We start from the raw sequence: 17,019 nt of genomic DNA on the forward strand, positions 1-17,019 counted from the left end.
AATCAGAACAATTGTTGCCCTTATTGGATTTATGTTTAACTAGAGGTCAGTAGTGATTTGGAAATAACAGAGAGAGCCACATAGACATATAGGTGTTATTGTTGTTATTGTTTATTTGTCCTTTACTCTCCAAGAGAATCATGACATCAGGAAGGAGATGCCATGACATGCAAGTGAGTTGGATTTAAATGAGGGCAGGCTGTGCAAAGTCAACAACCTCACTTTCTCTAATCCAGATCTTTTTAAGGGAGTGGTCCCAGAAGAGATTCTTGGGCTTCCTGAGAAGGACTGTATGAGGGGGACAGATGGGGGATTCCTTGCCCCTGGAGGAGTAGAAAAGAGAGGGACAACTGAGAGGTCAGTGTCTCTCACTCAATTCTTCTCTAGTAGATTTAAAGATAGAAGTGAACTGCCCTATCTTTGCCAAAAGCCTTAGAATTCCTAATCCTTTAGCCCATTGCCTCTGCTATCATCCCAGGGAGGGTGAAAAAGTGGCAAAGGTTCCTTAGTCAATGTGTGGAATGGAAAGATAAAGTGAAGAACTTACAGGAATGTTTAAATTCTTTTTCTGTATTTTTAAAAATTATTTCTATGTCTCTCTGATCTGCCTAAGTACGGTGTGTGCAAACCAAAATTTACTTAAAACTTTAGATATATTTACTTAACCAGAAATGATGACATTTATCCTTGTTCAATGTTATCAATATTTAGATTATTAAATGCTGTCAGCTCAGTAATTTGAAGTTTGAAGGTCTGATGAATGATTTCTCTCAGAACCAAGGAAACTGAAAGCATTCTGTTCTAATCTGACTTTGGCACCAATGTTTAACATTCAATTAGGGGAGAGGATACCTATTTCTCAATAATTCCCAACCTATGATGTAATCCTTTGTAACCAAACCTATAAAAACTTTATATCTTTCCTAAGTCTTTAGCCCTTCTATTGCGAGCTTTCTCTTTTTCCCTCCTTGCAGTGGAGGTCATTCTCATGAGAATTTATTAATAAAACAACTTTTCTGCCTTCTACTGAGTGATCTCTAAGTAGTCATTTTGGGTGAAGATCTTCTACAACCCATCACATCAAGAAGAAACTTTCCCAAGAAATGGCAAGAAATTCCAAGTCCAAGCATCCCTGATCAAGGAAAATTTGCAGAGCATGGAATTCCCAACAACCCAGAAAAGCCTTCCTAGGTGCTTGTGGTATCCCCAGCTATAAGGGTGAAAAGGCCTTACCTTAATAAAGAGGGCATAAATTTGGGGGCCCATATTGGGCACTAAAAATGTTGAGGTGGAAAGTACCCTAACAATATTAGAGTTCTCTGATTGATGTCGAGAGTTTGGCAAATGAATTCACACATTGTTAGTCTCCAAGTTAAGGGGCAAAGATTTATTATATTGTTTGACAGCAGGCTAATTCCAAGGGAATCTAGCAAAGAGTCAAACAAGGAGATAATTTTATAGGAAAGAGAAACGAAGGTTAGTTTGATATACTAATATTATAATTTAGAGGTACCATTGAAGGAATGGTAGAGGTGGAATAGTTCCCGTCATTGAATTCTACTGCTTAGCGATTAACAAGATTGTTTTCTGACAGCTGGATAACCTTAGAGTTTCTCCAAGACTAACTTTCTCACACCTCATCAACTATATGTATACACACACACACACACACACACACACACACACCCCAGTTACTGTCATATCTTATTTATATTGGCTGTTTAGTGTCTATAATTTGATCTTTATTATAAATAGATGGATATACATATACACATATACAAATATTCAAGGGGAGGGGGTGGGGGGGTAAGAGGTGAAAAATTGGAACAAGAGGTTTGGCAATTGTTAATGCTGTAAAGTTACCCATGTATATATCCTGTAAATAAAAGGCTATTAAATAAAAAAAAAAGGTCCAAAGGGATTCAATCAAAAAAATAAAAAACAAATATTCACACACTGTATATGTTTATATCTGATTTTTAATAATAGCCTTTTATTTTTCAAACTACATGCAAAGGTAGTTTTTAACATTCATCCTTGCAAAACCTTGTTTCCAAATTTTTCTTCCTCTCTCCCCATCTCCCCCACTCCCTAGACAGCAAGTAATCCAATATAGATTGTTTATATATATTTTGACATAGAGAGATTATCTTTCCAAACTTCTAGCTGTGGGCTTGAGCTGAACAAAAGAGGATTATTGATTCATATTTTATATCCAGGTACAGAAAAGAAACGGAAAAAGAATCTATAAATCTGTTCCCATACCTCGTTACAAATGAGTCAGCATTCTTGCTGGAAAAGAACTTTGTGGAGTGGAGTTGAACTTTGTTAAGGTAGGGTAAGACTTGAAAGCATTGCCATAGATACTTTCTATTCCTATTGGTCTTCCTAAAGCATGTTTGAAAGTAAAACTATTCTCCTACCAAGAAAGTCACACCTAAAATAAAGAGTTCTTCAAGGTTCTTGTTTGTCCTTCAAAGAAGACCATGATCTGTGAGGTGATATCATGACATGCAGGTGAATTGGATTTCAGTGAGGGAGGGCTGGGCAAGGTTACCTGCCTCACTTTCCCCTCCAGAGCCGTCTGGGTCCAGTGGCAAGATATAGATCAAGACAACTAGAGATGGTCCTGGATGTTCTCTGTGGGCCATTAGAGGTCCTTCCCAATCTGGCTTCAACTCTTTTTTTTTTCAGAATAACTTCATATTACTTGCCCTTCTGTACTCTGTGTTCCACTCAAAATACCCTAGTTGCTGTTCCTCCAATGCAACACTCCATCTCTGTATTTTTGCCCAGGCTTTCCTCCATAACTTGGAATCACTTCCTCCTCATCTCTGCCTCATAGAACCCCCCACTGTCTTCAAGGTTCAGCTCAGTTTCCATCTCCTACATAAGACCTTTTTTGATCCCCCTATTTATTAGTTCTCTCTGATACCTTTCCATTTTTCATTTGTATTTTTATATCTGTGTACACACTATATCCCTTTATAAAATGTGAGCTCTTTGAGTACAGGGAATGTCTCATTTGTCTTTGAATCTCTGCTACTTAGTACAGTGCCATACATAAGTTAGCCCTTAATAAGTACTCAGTGAATTTATTTAAACTTTTTCATTTTGGAGATAAAGATATTGAGATTTAGCAGGTGATAAGAAATGTGAGAAACAATTCATTTGGACTCCCTATTCTATTCCAATCAGTATTAATCAGTTTGATAGTCTACATAAATCATAAAGGGATAGATAGATTTTTATAGGGCACCTCAAACTTTATGTAACATTCACTACTCATTTACAAGAGCTATCTCCATCCTGCTTTGCTCAGATTCCATGTCCAAACCCATCGTAGGTGTGACGTTTTAATGCTTTGGAAAATCCCCCAACTTATTTTTGTACCTCTGGATCATTCTCTCTTGTCCAGGATGGGCAGGTGACCATTTTATGACTGTTTAGCCAGTGGGGATTCCCCATACTTCACCCAACCTATGACCCTACTGTTAATATGTCATTTTGGGCCCTCAAGAGCAAGATCTATTAACAATGAGATTCTGTATTTCCCCTTGCCTCTTTTGTATATTCAAGTATTAAATCTTATAAAAAAACAAGATCCCAGAAGCAGAGGACCTCAGATTATGAGGAAGATTTGAAATCTGCTTTATTAGAGAAGACCATGGATTCTTTAATAAAGTGTCATTGTCTCAGAGTTCTGCCTCAGTCTCTGGTGGGACAATTTTCATCCCCACAGAAGTAATTTTTCTGAGATCACACAACCTTCAGTAGTTGAGACAGCAGTCAAATCCACACTCTGATTCCAAATTCAGAGAGCTTTATATTTTACTGTTTAGTCTCTGTTCTCTAGATCTTTAAATGTGTCCCTGCCTTTGCTGAGGTGATTAGAATGGGGGAAAATCATTCTAAATGTAGAAAGCTGAGGGAAAGGTATCAGGCTGTGATTGTTGCAAGAGGCATGGGGGACAAAATTTAGTTTTGGCTTTCTCTAGCTGACATAGTAAATGTGATATAACACAGAACAGAGGCTGCTGAGCTGAGATAGACTTACCTGCAGGAAAAAGGCCTGTTATTCCCAGAACCTAAGGTAGTAAAGGACTAGTGCTATGATCCTATGATCCCTACCAGCCTCAGTTTACTCATTTGACAAATGGGGATAATAATAGCTCCTGTCATACAGCATTACTGTGAGGATTAATATGAAGAGCTTTGCAAACCTGAAAGCACTATATAAATGCTAGCTATTATTTTTATTACCTACATTTTTCCCATATTAGATAATTCACATGTAATTCTTATACAAGTCTTCTTCTCCCTGAATATGTATGAATCTATGGAAGAATAAATTTAAGGTTTGTGTCTGGTCATGTTTAACTCTTTGGAACCCCATTTGTTTTGTTTGTTTGTTTGTCTTTTGTTTTTTTGGTAAAGATACTGGAGAAGGAGTTTCCTTCTCCAGATCATTTTATGGATGAGGAAACTGAGGCAAGCAAGGTTAAGTATCTTGCCTAGAGTCACACAGCAAGGAAGTCTCTGAGGCCAGATTTGAACTCAGGAAGATGAATATTCCTGACTCCAGGCCCATGACTCTAGTCACTATACCGTCTAGCTGTCCCTTATGGAGATAGGCAAATAGTCTATGATTATTTAACTTATTATTTAATTAAAATACCTTTGTAATTAACTGAATTGTGATTTAGCTGATATTGGCTAAAAAGCAAAACACACCAATGACAGCTCATGTGCTAAGGCTTGGAGAGTTCCCTGATCTATAAAATATCTAGAACCTAGTATCCCATATGGAATCACATAACTGAATATGGAAGTCATGAAATTATGATTTGTTATCAGTAAATATATGATTTGCATCCCTATTTTATATACCTATTTCTCAGGGGAAAAAAAGGTCATGAATGACAAAAATTTTAAGCCCTGACCTGGGATATCTAAATAGGGAAGCCAGGATACAAGTCTCCATAAGCCAAAAGAATAATATTCCTTAAGCATGTCTGGCCATGTCATTCCCCTGTTCAAGAAGTTTGGTGGCTAAGTCCTCACGTGGATATTCATACAGTTCTCTTATTCAAGAGATCTTTTCATGGCCAAGATAGCCACTGTTCTCCAACCTCAACAGTCCACCTTTCATTACCCAGAAGCAACAGTGTAGCCAGAAGGAATGAGGAAGGAAAGAAAGAACTTGAAATAGGCTAAAATCAATGGCACCTCAATGGTAAAATTAATTCAAACCACTTTTATCTTTATTTTTTTTTTGCAAAGCTTTGTGAAAGATTTGTCTTTTTCTGTTCAGTAATTGCTCTCAAAGTAATTAACTTGAAAAGTTCCCTTTATGTGAGTTAAAACGTACAAAAAATTTAGTCGTTTGAAAGATTTTAATTATTACTGTGAGGGTTAGGAGACAAGGATGACAAATTAGAGAGTTATATTTTATAAAGTAGGGATAAAATTTGATTTATAGCATTGTATAGTCAAGAATCTTTTGAGGTGGACTTTTGGGATTATTTTGAATTTGTTTAGCATCTTAAGTAATGAGTTTTTGTCTATATAAGTAAGATGAAATTAACAGCCCCTTAAATTAACTGACTAACTGCATTAAGTTTATCAGGCTTTAAACCCAGTCCCTGAAAGGCAGAGTTTTCCAGCTAACTTACCCACAAAATTTAAATTAACTTTTACAGACACTGCTTTAGAATGCAAGGATTCTTAATCTTGGATCTGTGGACTTGTTTTTTTAAAAATGTATTTTGATGACTTTATTTCACTAAAATTGATTTTCTTTTGTAATTCACTATATTTTACATATTTAAAAACATTATTGCAAGAAGGGATCTATAGGTTTTACCAAACTGGCAAGGAAGACTAGAACAGAAAAGAGCTTAAGAACTCTTGTTGTATGTAATATTTCTCATATCAAGGTAGAAAAGAATCATGATCTATGTGAATGGAGGGGCCTGCTGCACTGATGAAATTGTAGATACTTGAAGCAATGAAGTAGGGTTTTAATTTTATTTGTATATAGTGCAAGAGAGGCAGTGTTACACAGAGGCCTGAAAGCTGGCCTGGGAGGGAAGAAGACCTAAGTGTTAAAATAGCCCCATTGACATACTTAACTAGTGATACCTTCCTGTCTAGGCAACTCTCTGAGACTATAATTGACAGATAAGTTCCAGAACTGCACTAGCAGTTCCTCATCTGGGACTTCCCTAGATCAGTGAAATCACCACTTATGATAGGAACCTTCAGTTCCTATTCCTATTGCTGGTATGCTTTTATGAAATCCCATTGCCTCTGTTTCCAGGCAGAAAGGTACTTTACAATTTGACAAATAACCCACTGTCTGCTGACCTTTATTTACAATAGTTTTGTTCTGTTGTCCTTCTTCCGTGATTTTTTCTTCCTGCTGAAGGTACAATGTGCCACGAATATCATCAGACACAAAGTCATTATCAATCCCACGGCTGTTAAAACGCCTTTTAGGATAAGAAATTCTCGAGCAGGAACAGAAGGAGCAATTCCGGGAATAAACAGGGCTGCTTGTACAATGTTTGACACCTGCCCCTGCAGAGAGGTCTCATCTAGGGCTCGGATGGCTAAGTAGATTTTGTCGGCTTCTCCCATTTCTCCATCGAGCTGCTGCTGTTGCTCTTTGGTCAACAGTGCTGGGGTAAAGACAAACGTCTCTCTGGAGCCAGCTGGTTGAGGAATCATCTTGGAACTATTGACCAAAATAGCGTTCTTAAAGTCATCTGTTATTTTCTGTAGATTTTTACTTATTCTTATTTCATAACTTGCAGCTGAAATTAGAAACATCCACCAATCAATAAACATTTCAAATACTATGGTAAGCACTGGGGATACAAAAAGAGGTAGAAAGTATCTACCATCAGAGAGTTTATAATTTAATGAAATATGGCAATTGCAGTTATTGCACCAATCTGAGTAAATTCTCTATTGAAAAATGTTTTGGTGGAAGGTGCAGGAGGGAGGGAAGAAGGACAGAAGAGAGGGAAGGGGGTGTTCCAGGACCTGGGCGACAGTTCCTTTCCATAGTGAAGTCTGTCTATGCCAATCCTGCCAGCCCCTCTGCTAGTACCCTAACCCCTTAATCCTCATGGCTGGAGTCAACTACCTAGAATCCATGAAAAGAAAATCCAGGCTCTGCAGTAGCAGGCAGATGAGGTGGAGGACCAAGGCCAGAGCCTATAGCGAGAGTTTGACATAGGAAACCCAAAGGCAAGACAAAAATCAGGATGACTGGTGATGGTTGGGCATGCAGTGCCCATCATCCAGGATGTCAGGGAAAAGAGAAGTCTATGACTTTTGCCAAATAAGGAGCAGGAGAAACTCACTCTAACCCTAAGTGAGGCCCACATTGCCAACTCAGGATTGCCATAAACCCCTCTGAAAGCAATTTGGGATTTATTCTGGACTTTACTTCTTGTAGATGTTTGATCACAAATGGATTCTTGTTTATTAGATGGTGACCCTATCTTCAAAATCTTTCTTGGTTGTCCTGGACTAAGTGGATATTCTCATCCTAGTGAGTCACTAGTGCCTGACTTTGGTGGATTGGTATAGAACTACCATATATGACAGTTATGTGACCAACTTTTATTGCAAGTTCAATGTCTACGACACAAAATAAGGTAATTAATCTTTTTCCCTATCCATCCTTCTCATCATGTGATATTTTGGGATGCAGTTTCTTATTGACCAGTCTTGATGACAGCTATAAGATTCCAGCTTTGGAAAATTATTCCTTTATTCCCTTCTATTAATTTTCCCATTTTCCCATGAATCTGGGAATGAATCTACCTTATTTTTCCTCTTTTAATGTGGTAATCTGACTGAAGATGAAAGGGAGCATGGCAGAAAATAGTAGTTTGACAAGCTTGGTCTAGGGACATTTTAGGGGTATTGAGAGTCTTTTTGGAGATATGTAAGGTCAAAACTATTTTTATAATAAAACCAACATGTTCCAGTTTTTAATAGGGCAAATATCTATTTATCCCTATCAAGCACACACAAAGAAAAATCCTTTGAATAATTTTCCTCAATAATTTTAAGAGGATAAAGAGGCCCTGAGACCAAAAAGTTTGAAAACTGCTGATGTAGAAGATAAGAGAATCAGTTTTGAAGTAAAAAAGACCAAAGTCAAGTGCTCTCCCTGAGATATGCTAGATTTTATGAACTTAGGCATTTTGCTTCCCCTCACAGCTAAAGTTGTCAAGCTATAAGTGGTAAAGGAGATGCTCATCTATATGGACAAAGGGAGTCTACCCACTGGCAGGCCTCTATTGCAGTGAACCCATAGATTTGGTCCCATTTTTCTTTTCTTAAATGGTTGGAGATAATGGTAGGCAAGCTGGAGAGACATTTAAACAAATTTCCCCCTACCAAGAGAAGTGTAAACTTTTAATTATTTTTAATATAGTCCTTCATTGAGCTTTCATTACTGCAAGGAAGGAAAAATAAATTGTCTACCTTCTTTTTTTTTATTTAATAGCATTTTATTTACAGGTTATATGTATGGATAACAGCATTGACAATTGCCAAACCTCTTGTTCCAATTTTTCCCCTCTTTCCTCCCACCCCCTCCCCCAGAGGCAGGATGAATTGTCTACCTTCTAAATGGAGATGGGGAGAGAGTCAGGTGGTCACAATACATTCTCCATAACATTAGTAATAGCAATACTGAACTTCAAAACAAGAAACACAAGGCTTCACTACTTATACCTTTGACAGAAACATGAGATTAGGATTATGGAATTTAAGGACAAAACTGCAATCCTGGATGCCTACTCACAGTATGTAATGGAGGCAATCCAAGGTTGCCTTTTCAAAACCATCTAATAAGTAGATTCTACTAGATTATTCCTAAATCCCTTCTAGTTCTATGGTCCTAGGAGCTTGGTTGGTTAATCTGTTTGTTGATATAGTGAGTGGACAGAGGATTTTAGGATTAAAGTAAAGAAGAAAAGTGAAATATAAGATGGGCACAGGTTTGGAAAAGAATGTCTTCTTCATTTATCACTGTCACAAAATATAAAGGAAATAAAAAGTCATTTCAAGTAGAATCAGGAAATAGATCATTTAAAGTATAATGAAAAGAAAACAGATTGGGGGAGAGAGTTGTAAAAGCATTGAGAAATATGGTGCAATAAGGAAGAGTTGATGTAAATGGAAGACTCAAGGTCAACATGGAATCTAGGGAAAAGAGAGTTGGGTGGGTGTAGGGCCGGGAAGAGTAGTGGAATTTATTAGTATTGGTCTAATATAGATCATAAGGAAGAGTTCCCTGATTTAGAAAACTAGTCATGACTTACCAGCAACTCGATAAACTCCACTGGCTTCCTTTTATTTCAAGATCAAATATGAAATCTTCTGTTTGGCATTTAAAGCTCCTCATTATTCAGCCCCATCCTATCTTTCTAATCTTATTACAAATTATTCCTCTCTTTGCCCTTGCTGCTTCTCAAAGATTCTTTCTCCATCCTTTCTCCATCCCGGGCTGTTCCCTATACCTAGAATACACTTTTTCCTTACCTCTGTTGCCTGGAATCCCTGGTTTCCTTCAAGACAGCTCAGATTCCACCTTCTGTATAAGGCTTTCCCTGGTTCCTCACAGCTATTAGTGCCTTTTCTCCAACTCCCCAAGGCTACCTTGGATCTGCATGGTGTGTGTAGTGTATATGTTCATTTACATGTCTCCTCATTAGAAAATCAGTGTCTTGAGGACTGGGACTTTTACCACTTTTGTCTTTGTATCTGCACTATTTCCCAGTGTATCTGGCACACAGTAGAGGCTTAATAAATATCTGTTGATTTGATTGGAAGGAACCATGGTTGCATTCTAACAGAAGCAGTCTCACCTTTCAACTACTGCCTTTTCTCATTAGAATGTAAATTTCTGGTCTTCATGTCATCTCTTTTTATTTTTACCCTGTGCTTATAAGCACAGATCCTAGAACACAGAAAATACTTAATAAATGTTCTATCTACACACCTATCAACCTATCTCTTTCCCTCCTTCCCTCTTTTTTTTCTCTTTCCCTCCTGTGTTCCCTCCCTCCCTTCATGAGTGTGTATGTGTGTGTGTGTGTCTGGTACACAATATATAAACTGAATGGTATCATCTATCTTCCTATGTATGTATCTATACATGTATGTATATATGTATCTATGTATGTATATGTATACATACTATGTATATATCTATGTATCTATTTTCATACCTACATATGAATGAATTATGTATGAATGAATATTTCTCTCTGTCTCTGTCTCTCTTTTTCTGGATCTAAAAGACTGAAGACAAAATTGCAGAATGGAGATATCTATACCTCAGCTACCTGTACAACAACCAAAGTTAGTGAGCATAATAGTAAAATTTCAAATCACAAAGATTTTTTTTAGCCAAATATCAATAGATTTAGTCACAGCAATGCCATTTCACAGAGAAACAAGTATGGAAGTTAAAACATACCCTGGCCTTGATCAAAGTCCTCTCCGGAAGCTGTCCAGGATAAAATAATCTCTTCTTCTTTTCTTATGGCTTCTAAGTTAATGATTCTACAAGGTGGGAACAGATCCAAATGGGGACCTGTTGGTACATCCAGGACTGAAAAGGAACCTCCTGAGGTTGTCCTGTTGAAGCCCCACTTCTGCACTTGAATGTCACCGTCACCTGTAGACTTCTTTGGTGCATTCATCTGAATGTTACCTGACATGGCAAAATCAGATCAAACAGCTTTTGACTCAGTTTCCACTAAAAAGATGTCATTGTGGAATTATAAAGGACTTAATGACTTCTTTGCAGAATGAGTCGGACTGAAGTGGAAAAGCACCCCAAATGGGACCGTGAGAAACATAATCTTGAATCTTTGTAGTTAGAAGTTTGTTACTAGTTCTTCACTTCCTACTGCAGATGGTATTTTTAACAACCCAGATGTACCTGAGACCTTGACACCTGATAAGCTTAAAGAAATACTACTTGCTGCTGCCTGCGAATGACCCCCTTAGAGTGATAACTTTTTTGGCCTCCTGTTTAGAATAGAAATTCCTTTGTTATGATAAATGTATCAAGAAAACATTTTGATATCTCTCTCTTCTTTCTATAAATATATGGCCCTGAGGCTACTCATTACTAACCCCTTCAGTCTTGGTGTTGGGGGAATCAGTCCTGGCCAGTAATAAAACGCTCTTAAAATTTCATTATTTTGGCTGCCCTGTTTTTCTCTCGCCTGGGCACTTCAGGACCATCCTCATCTAATGATTTCTTGTTAGTGTTATTTAAAATTTTTTGTTAATTATTTATGTTATTTTTTCCTAATATGATATTTGATAAGTGCACCGAACATCCAGACTACTTTATTGCATGGAACCCAAGTACATTATCTAAATGATTTGAAGTTAAAGGTTGGCTAAGTGGTGCAGTGGTTAGAGTGCTATGCCTAAAGTCAGGAAAACTTGACTTCAAATCTAGCCTCAGATACTTATTAGCTATATGACCCTGAACTAGTCATTTATTTGCCTCAGTTTCTTCATCTATAAAATGAGCTCCAGTATTTTTGCCAAAAAAACCCCAAATAGGATCACAAAAAATTGAATACAAGTGAACAGCAACAGATATTTGCAAGAAGACATTAATATTGATCTCTCTATCTACCTATGTACATACATATACATATATAACACATATATGTTTGCTATATCTATCTATCTATATCTATATAGATAGATATATGATTAATCTGATCTTCCAAGCAGAACCCAGTGGGCTTAAATTCTTTTACTAATTGATGTAAATCCACCTGAAACTTCATAGTTTTTTGCTAAGAAGCAGTAGGTATTAGAGCATAGGTTCATAGCTAGAAGGAACCTTGGAAACCTTCATTTTTTACATATGAGGAAATTGAGGACAAAAGAGAATAAATAACCTTTTCAAAGTCACACAAATAGTAACAAAAGCAGGATTTGAACCTGTGTCCTTTGAATTCCAATTGATTTCTCTTTTCACTGTACCATGTAGATAGCATATATATATATGTCTGTCTGTCTATGTGATACCCTTCTGGGTGTATACATATGTATGGCATGGGGTTTACTAAATTACCTAAGTAGATATCAAATGCAGAAACAGGTAAAAGATCCATGAATTTGTCAGCATAGGAAAGTAAAACTCAAAGAATCAAAACCTTATAAAGGTTTGTTTAGATTGTTTTAAATTATGATACGAGTGCAAACTAAAACTTTTTTTCTGTGTACCTTGACCAGGAATATTTTAGTGTATTTTTAACAACTAGCCCTCCAGGGGAAAAAATATTCCCTCAATATACTTTTAAGTTTAATTTGCATTTTGTCCATCACTTAGTTTTAGATAATTAACAAAACAATAAAGCAAGCCCTGGTTTTAGCATGTCTCAATTTCCAAGGTATAAATAAATTGTCACATTGAAAATTTAGCAGCTGGTTCTTGAGCTGTTTCTAGCTGTCATATCCTCAATTAACCTATATTTCCAACTAGAAACAATAATGATGATGATGATTTAAAACATATTTCTTATAGTTCCATAGTACTTTTCCTTGAAGGAAAGAACATAGATCAAAGATGTAGTCTTATGAGTCACCTAGATTTTTTACTTAGGAACTGACTTTATAGTTTGTGGCTTATTTATTCATTTAGAAAAAATATTCATTTAATAAACTTTATAAGGGTCTGCTGTGAACAGGGTCCTAGGTGCTGCAGTGGAGGAGATGAAAAATTTAAATATGTTCCTGACTCTTAGTGAGCTGAGAGTCTAGCATACAAACTCAGATAGTTATAATATGTACTATTAGAAGAGGAACGCAACCTGGTATTCTTTTATAAAAAAGCACTCCCCAGATGAAGAAAATTCCTTTACCAATGCAGGTTAGAATTTATTTTCCAAATTCTAGTAATAGAGAGCTACCCATAGCAATGGAGAGGTCCAGTTACTTGATCAGCATCACAGAGCCAACATGTATCAGAGTTGGGAACTTGAGCCTGGGTGATCCTGGCTCCAGCTTCTGACGTATGAGACATCATACAAATGGTTACTAATTAATTATGCTTAAAATGCCAGCATTGTTTCATAGACTCAGCTATCAAGTCCAACTAGTATTTGAAAAAGAATCCCTTTCTATAACATTCCTAACAAGTAGTAATCCACCATTTGCCTAAAGACCTCTTGTTTTCTCCCAAAGCATCTCATTCCCATATGTATGGTTTTAAGGGCTGAATTTCTTACCATTTACTATATAACCTGGAACATATATTGCATGACTCCTTGGAATAGATTTGGACAATCTCCTAATGTGGCTCTCTTGATGGACATGGACTTTCAAGCTATATCTACCATTTACAGTAAAGGAAAAAAAATACCGGGAGTAGATGCCATCATTTTTTATAATATCAGCACCTGCATAGAAAAAAAGCAGAATTAGAACTATAACATCACTGAAAGTCACTGCTAATGATTTGTGACATCAGAGTTATCATAAGGCCAATAGACAGGGCTATTAAATCAGTATATGAACTATTCTGAGTTTATGTTGAATAGAATTTTGCCCTGTCCTTGATGACTTAATGACCAAGTTTTTAAAAAAGGTCTACTTGCAAGGTTTTAGGTAGTGGATCATTAGTAGTAATAATAATGAAGAAGGAGGAGGAAGAAGAAGAAAAGGAAGAGGAGAAGGTAGAGGAAAGAGGAAGGAAAAAAGAAGGAAAAAGAAGCAGCAGCAGCCCTTACATAACATTTAAAGGTTTGGAAAGCACTTTAGGTAACAAGCATTTATTAGATATTGAGTGACTTGCCCAAAGTCACACTGGTCTAAAGCTGTATTTGAACACTGGTCTTCCAGACCCAACACTTAGCTTCCTCTAAGAGGGAAAAGTGATATGTAGCTGAAAAAGACAGCAAACAGTGGTGAGATGGAAAGGGGTAAGGATGGGGGAATGGGGAGAAGAGAGGGAGAACAGAAGTGTAAAGAAGACAAAAAAGGAACAAGTAGAAACAATTGGAAAACCATCCAAGATTGTTTTGACTCCCATCCTTCCTAGGTTATCACAATTTTAGGAAGTTAATTTCTGTTTGCATTGCAAACCTAGTTTTCTGGGGAAATTTTTTCAGCAGATTATAAATTCTCTCAGGAAGGATACTATTTTTCATTTATATTTATAGTTTCAGTGTTCAACATAGAGATTTTGAAACTTATTTAAAAATGCTTATTGAATTGAATCAGAGAGTAGCTTGTTCACATAAAGGCAATTGGGTCTAGTAGCTTTGGAGTTGGTTTTGTACAAGTCCACCAAAATGGTAGGTGTGAATCTGGCTAGCTAAGTTCCAGGAATCTCATGCCCAGGTTATCTGGAGGATCATGACTTTTTGTGACTATAACAATTTCTGAAGGCCAGCCACTATTTCACTGAGGGGTGGTGATCAACATTGATGGAGAGAGTATGTGATTCAGAGTATGGAGGTTGTGTAGCCAAGTGAGCCAGCTTCTAACCCAACTCTGCAGGAACCTTCTCTCAACCCAGATAACCCTATGCCAGGATATAGTGGTAGATGCCAAAATTATACAGATGGCTAATGGAGAAACTGAAATCTGGAATACTGAGCAAGCAGGTCCAAACCAGCTCATTCTGCCACCCTACTCCCCATGTACAAACAGGCAAACTGGAGGCCCAGAGTACCCCCTGTTCTCAATAAATAGTTTGCTTCCCTTGTGTAAATTTAACCTGTAGCTGTTTAATTGGTAGGTAAGGATTGGAAGGCTCAGGAATACTAAAAAGCACAACACAATTTAAACAGTAGAGTAATAAAAGTAAAAATCTTCTCAGTGTTGATCTTCACTTCTTACTTTATTAATTTATGTAATAATGTAAGTTCCTTGAGAATAGGGATCATTTCATTCTTTGAATTTTATCTCTAGTGTCTAGGATATTGTTTGGCACATAGCAAGCATTTAATAAATGCTTGTTGATTCAATTTTTAAAAATTTTATTTTTTTCCAAGAAACATTTATTAAGGACCTACTATGTGCCAAATACTGAGCTTACACACTGGGAATACAAAAAAAAAAGGCAAAACAATCCCTGTTCTCAAAGAACTTACAATCTAATGGACTAATTCACTAGGAAAACTTTTTGAAAAATATGAAAAATAGCATGACATTTCTTTGTTACCTGCCCCATCATCAAATAGTTCCAGCCTGACAGGCTCTCCTATTTCTGGCTCAATAACAGCAATCACATTGGCCTGGAGAATAGGATAAAATCCCTGTTTCACATCTGCATAAATGATCACGGGGTGTGGGAAATGGGTTTCATCTTTATCCACATGGGCTGTCACAGTTACCGGTGGTACAACGTCATCAGAAGCCCGAGAACTCACTGACACTTTGAGAGCTTGTGGAGAGCTGTGAGTATTATTCAGAAGACAAGTCCAGTGGCCAGTCTGAGACACAAAGAGAGCATGGCTTTGAAAACTACAACAAAACCTTGTCCTTTCCCCTTAAAGCACAGACAAAGCCCTACCTACAGGTTGGAGAACAAAAAAAGATGCCACTAAAGATTTTTCTAAATAGAATTTCTGTTAAAGAATAACTAAATTAAATGTTTTCATGATAATCACAGCATAAACCACCTCCTTATTTTTGAGGCTAGCCCATTAGGAACTGCACCCAACATTTGTTTTGGAAAGGTTCCTCATTCATTTGTGATTCTTGCAAATAATGATTTCCTTTATAATAGTTTCCCAAGCACAAAGTAATTCACAAATATGAATTGGATTGTTCAACATTCAATGAAAAAATGAACTTTTAAAAAATTGTTTTTCATAACTGAAAAAAAACCTGAATGATATAAAATTAACAAATGTTTGTTGAATGAATGAATAGAAGGTTATATACTTCAAGCAAAAGAAACCTTAGAGCAGGGCTTCTTTAACTTTTTTCCACTCGCAACCGCTTTTTGCCTGAGAAACTTTTAAGTGATACTGGTTATATAAGTATATCAAATAGGTGTACAAATCAAACATTAATAATTAATACTAATTAAAATATTAATTAATCAAAATATTAATAATATAATTTTGTGACCTTCACATTCAGTTAGAACTATCATATGAAGTTGCAAGTTGCAAGTTAAACACAGTTTAAGAAGCTGGGTTCCAGATAATTAGAACATGGGTGACAAGTGGTAAGGTAAATAAAAGATTAACCTTAGAGTGAGGAAGTTTTGAATTTAAGTTTTGACTCTAACAAACTAGCCATAAGAAGTTACTTGATTTCTCAATACCCATGACAATCCTTTAAAATAATTAATTGCACTCAGTGGCAAGCATGGTTATTGAAGCAGAAGCATGTTGTCCCACTTCTTGACATGGAGCCTGATGACCCCACGCTCCAGAACGAGACTATACATATTTTTGGACATAGTCAATGTAAGAATGATTTCTTTTTGCTTGATTATGCATATTTCCTTACAAAGTTTCTCTTTTTATCTCTCTTACTTCCCCCCAATGGCAAGGGGATGTGGACAAGAAAAAATATATTTTTGTTCATTAAAAATATTTTTTAAATGTTACAGATGAGTTGCAGATCTTCATTGATGCAAGGAGCTTCCACACAAGGACTTCTCAACATTAACAAAATCATAGATTCAGAATCTTTCCAAATAGCTTAGGTCATATCATTTTCCACTTTTATTACCATTTCCTAAGCTGGACTTGTCACAATAATATGAAAAGTACAGTTTAGTCACATAAAAAAAATAAAATCAGAAAAATGATAAAATCATGAACTACTAAATCTAGAAATATTCTTGTCCTGGCTTCATGTTACAGATAAGAGGAGAAAAAGCAAACAAGCATATTAAATGCTGTGCTAAGCTTTACAAGTATTTTCTCATTTGATCCTCACTAGAACACTGACAGGTTCTGTTATTATCCCCATTTTACAGTTGAGGAA

At 36.5% G+C, this 17,019-nt stretch overlaps 1 protein-coding gene across 1 annotated transcript in view; it reads right to left on the bottom strand.

Moving 5' to 3' along the window:
• Nucleotides 1–5,219: 5,219 nt before the first annotated feature.
• Nucleotides 5,220–17,019, bottom strand: part of CLCA2 (chloride channel accessory 2) — a 53,811-nt gene continuing 42,011 nt past the window's right edge. Inside the window, exons 11-14 of the mRNA XM_003767325.2 lie at nucleotides 15,236–15,506; nucleotides 13,296–13,466; nucleotides 10,511–10,747; nucleotides 5,220–6,818 (exon numbers count right to left, since the gene is read on the bottom strand). Of these exons, the coding sequence (XP_003767373.1) occupies nucleotides 6,376–6,818; nucleotides 10,511–10,747; nucleotides 13,296–13,466; nucleotides 15,236–15,506 (1,122 nt within the window). The 3' untranslated portion in view covers nucleotides 5,220–6,375. The remainder of the gene's footprint in view (nucleotides 6,819–10,510; nucleotides 10,748–13,295; nucleotides 13,467–15,235; nucleotides 15,507–17,019) is intronic.

Source organism: Sarcophilus harrisii, chromosome 4 (assembly GCF_902635505.1).
Source record: "Sarcophilus harrisii chromosome 4, mSarHar1.11, whole genome shotgun sequence".
Classification (NCBI taxonomy): Eukaryota; Metazoa; Chordata; class Mammalia; order Dasyuromorphia; family Dasyuridae; genus Sarcophilus; species Sarcophilus harrisii.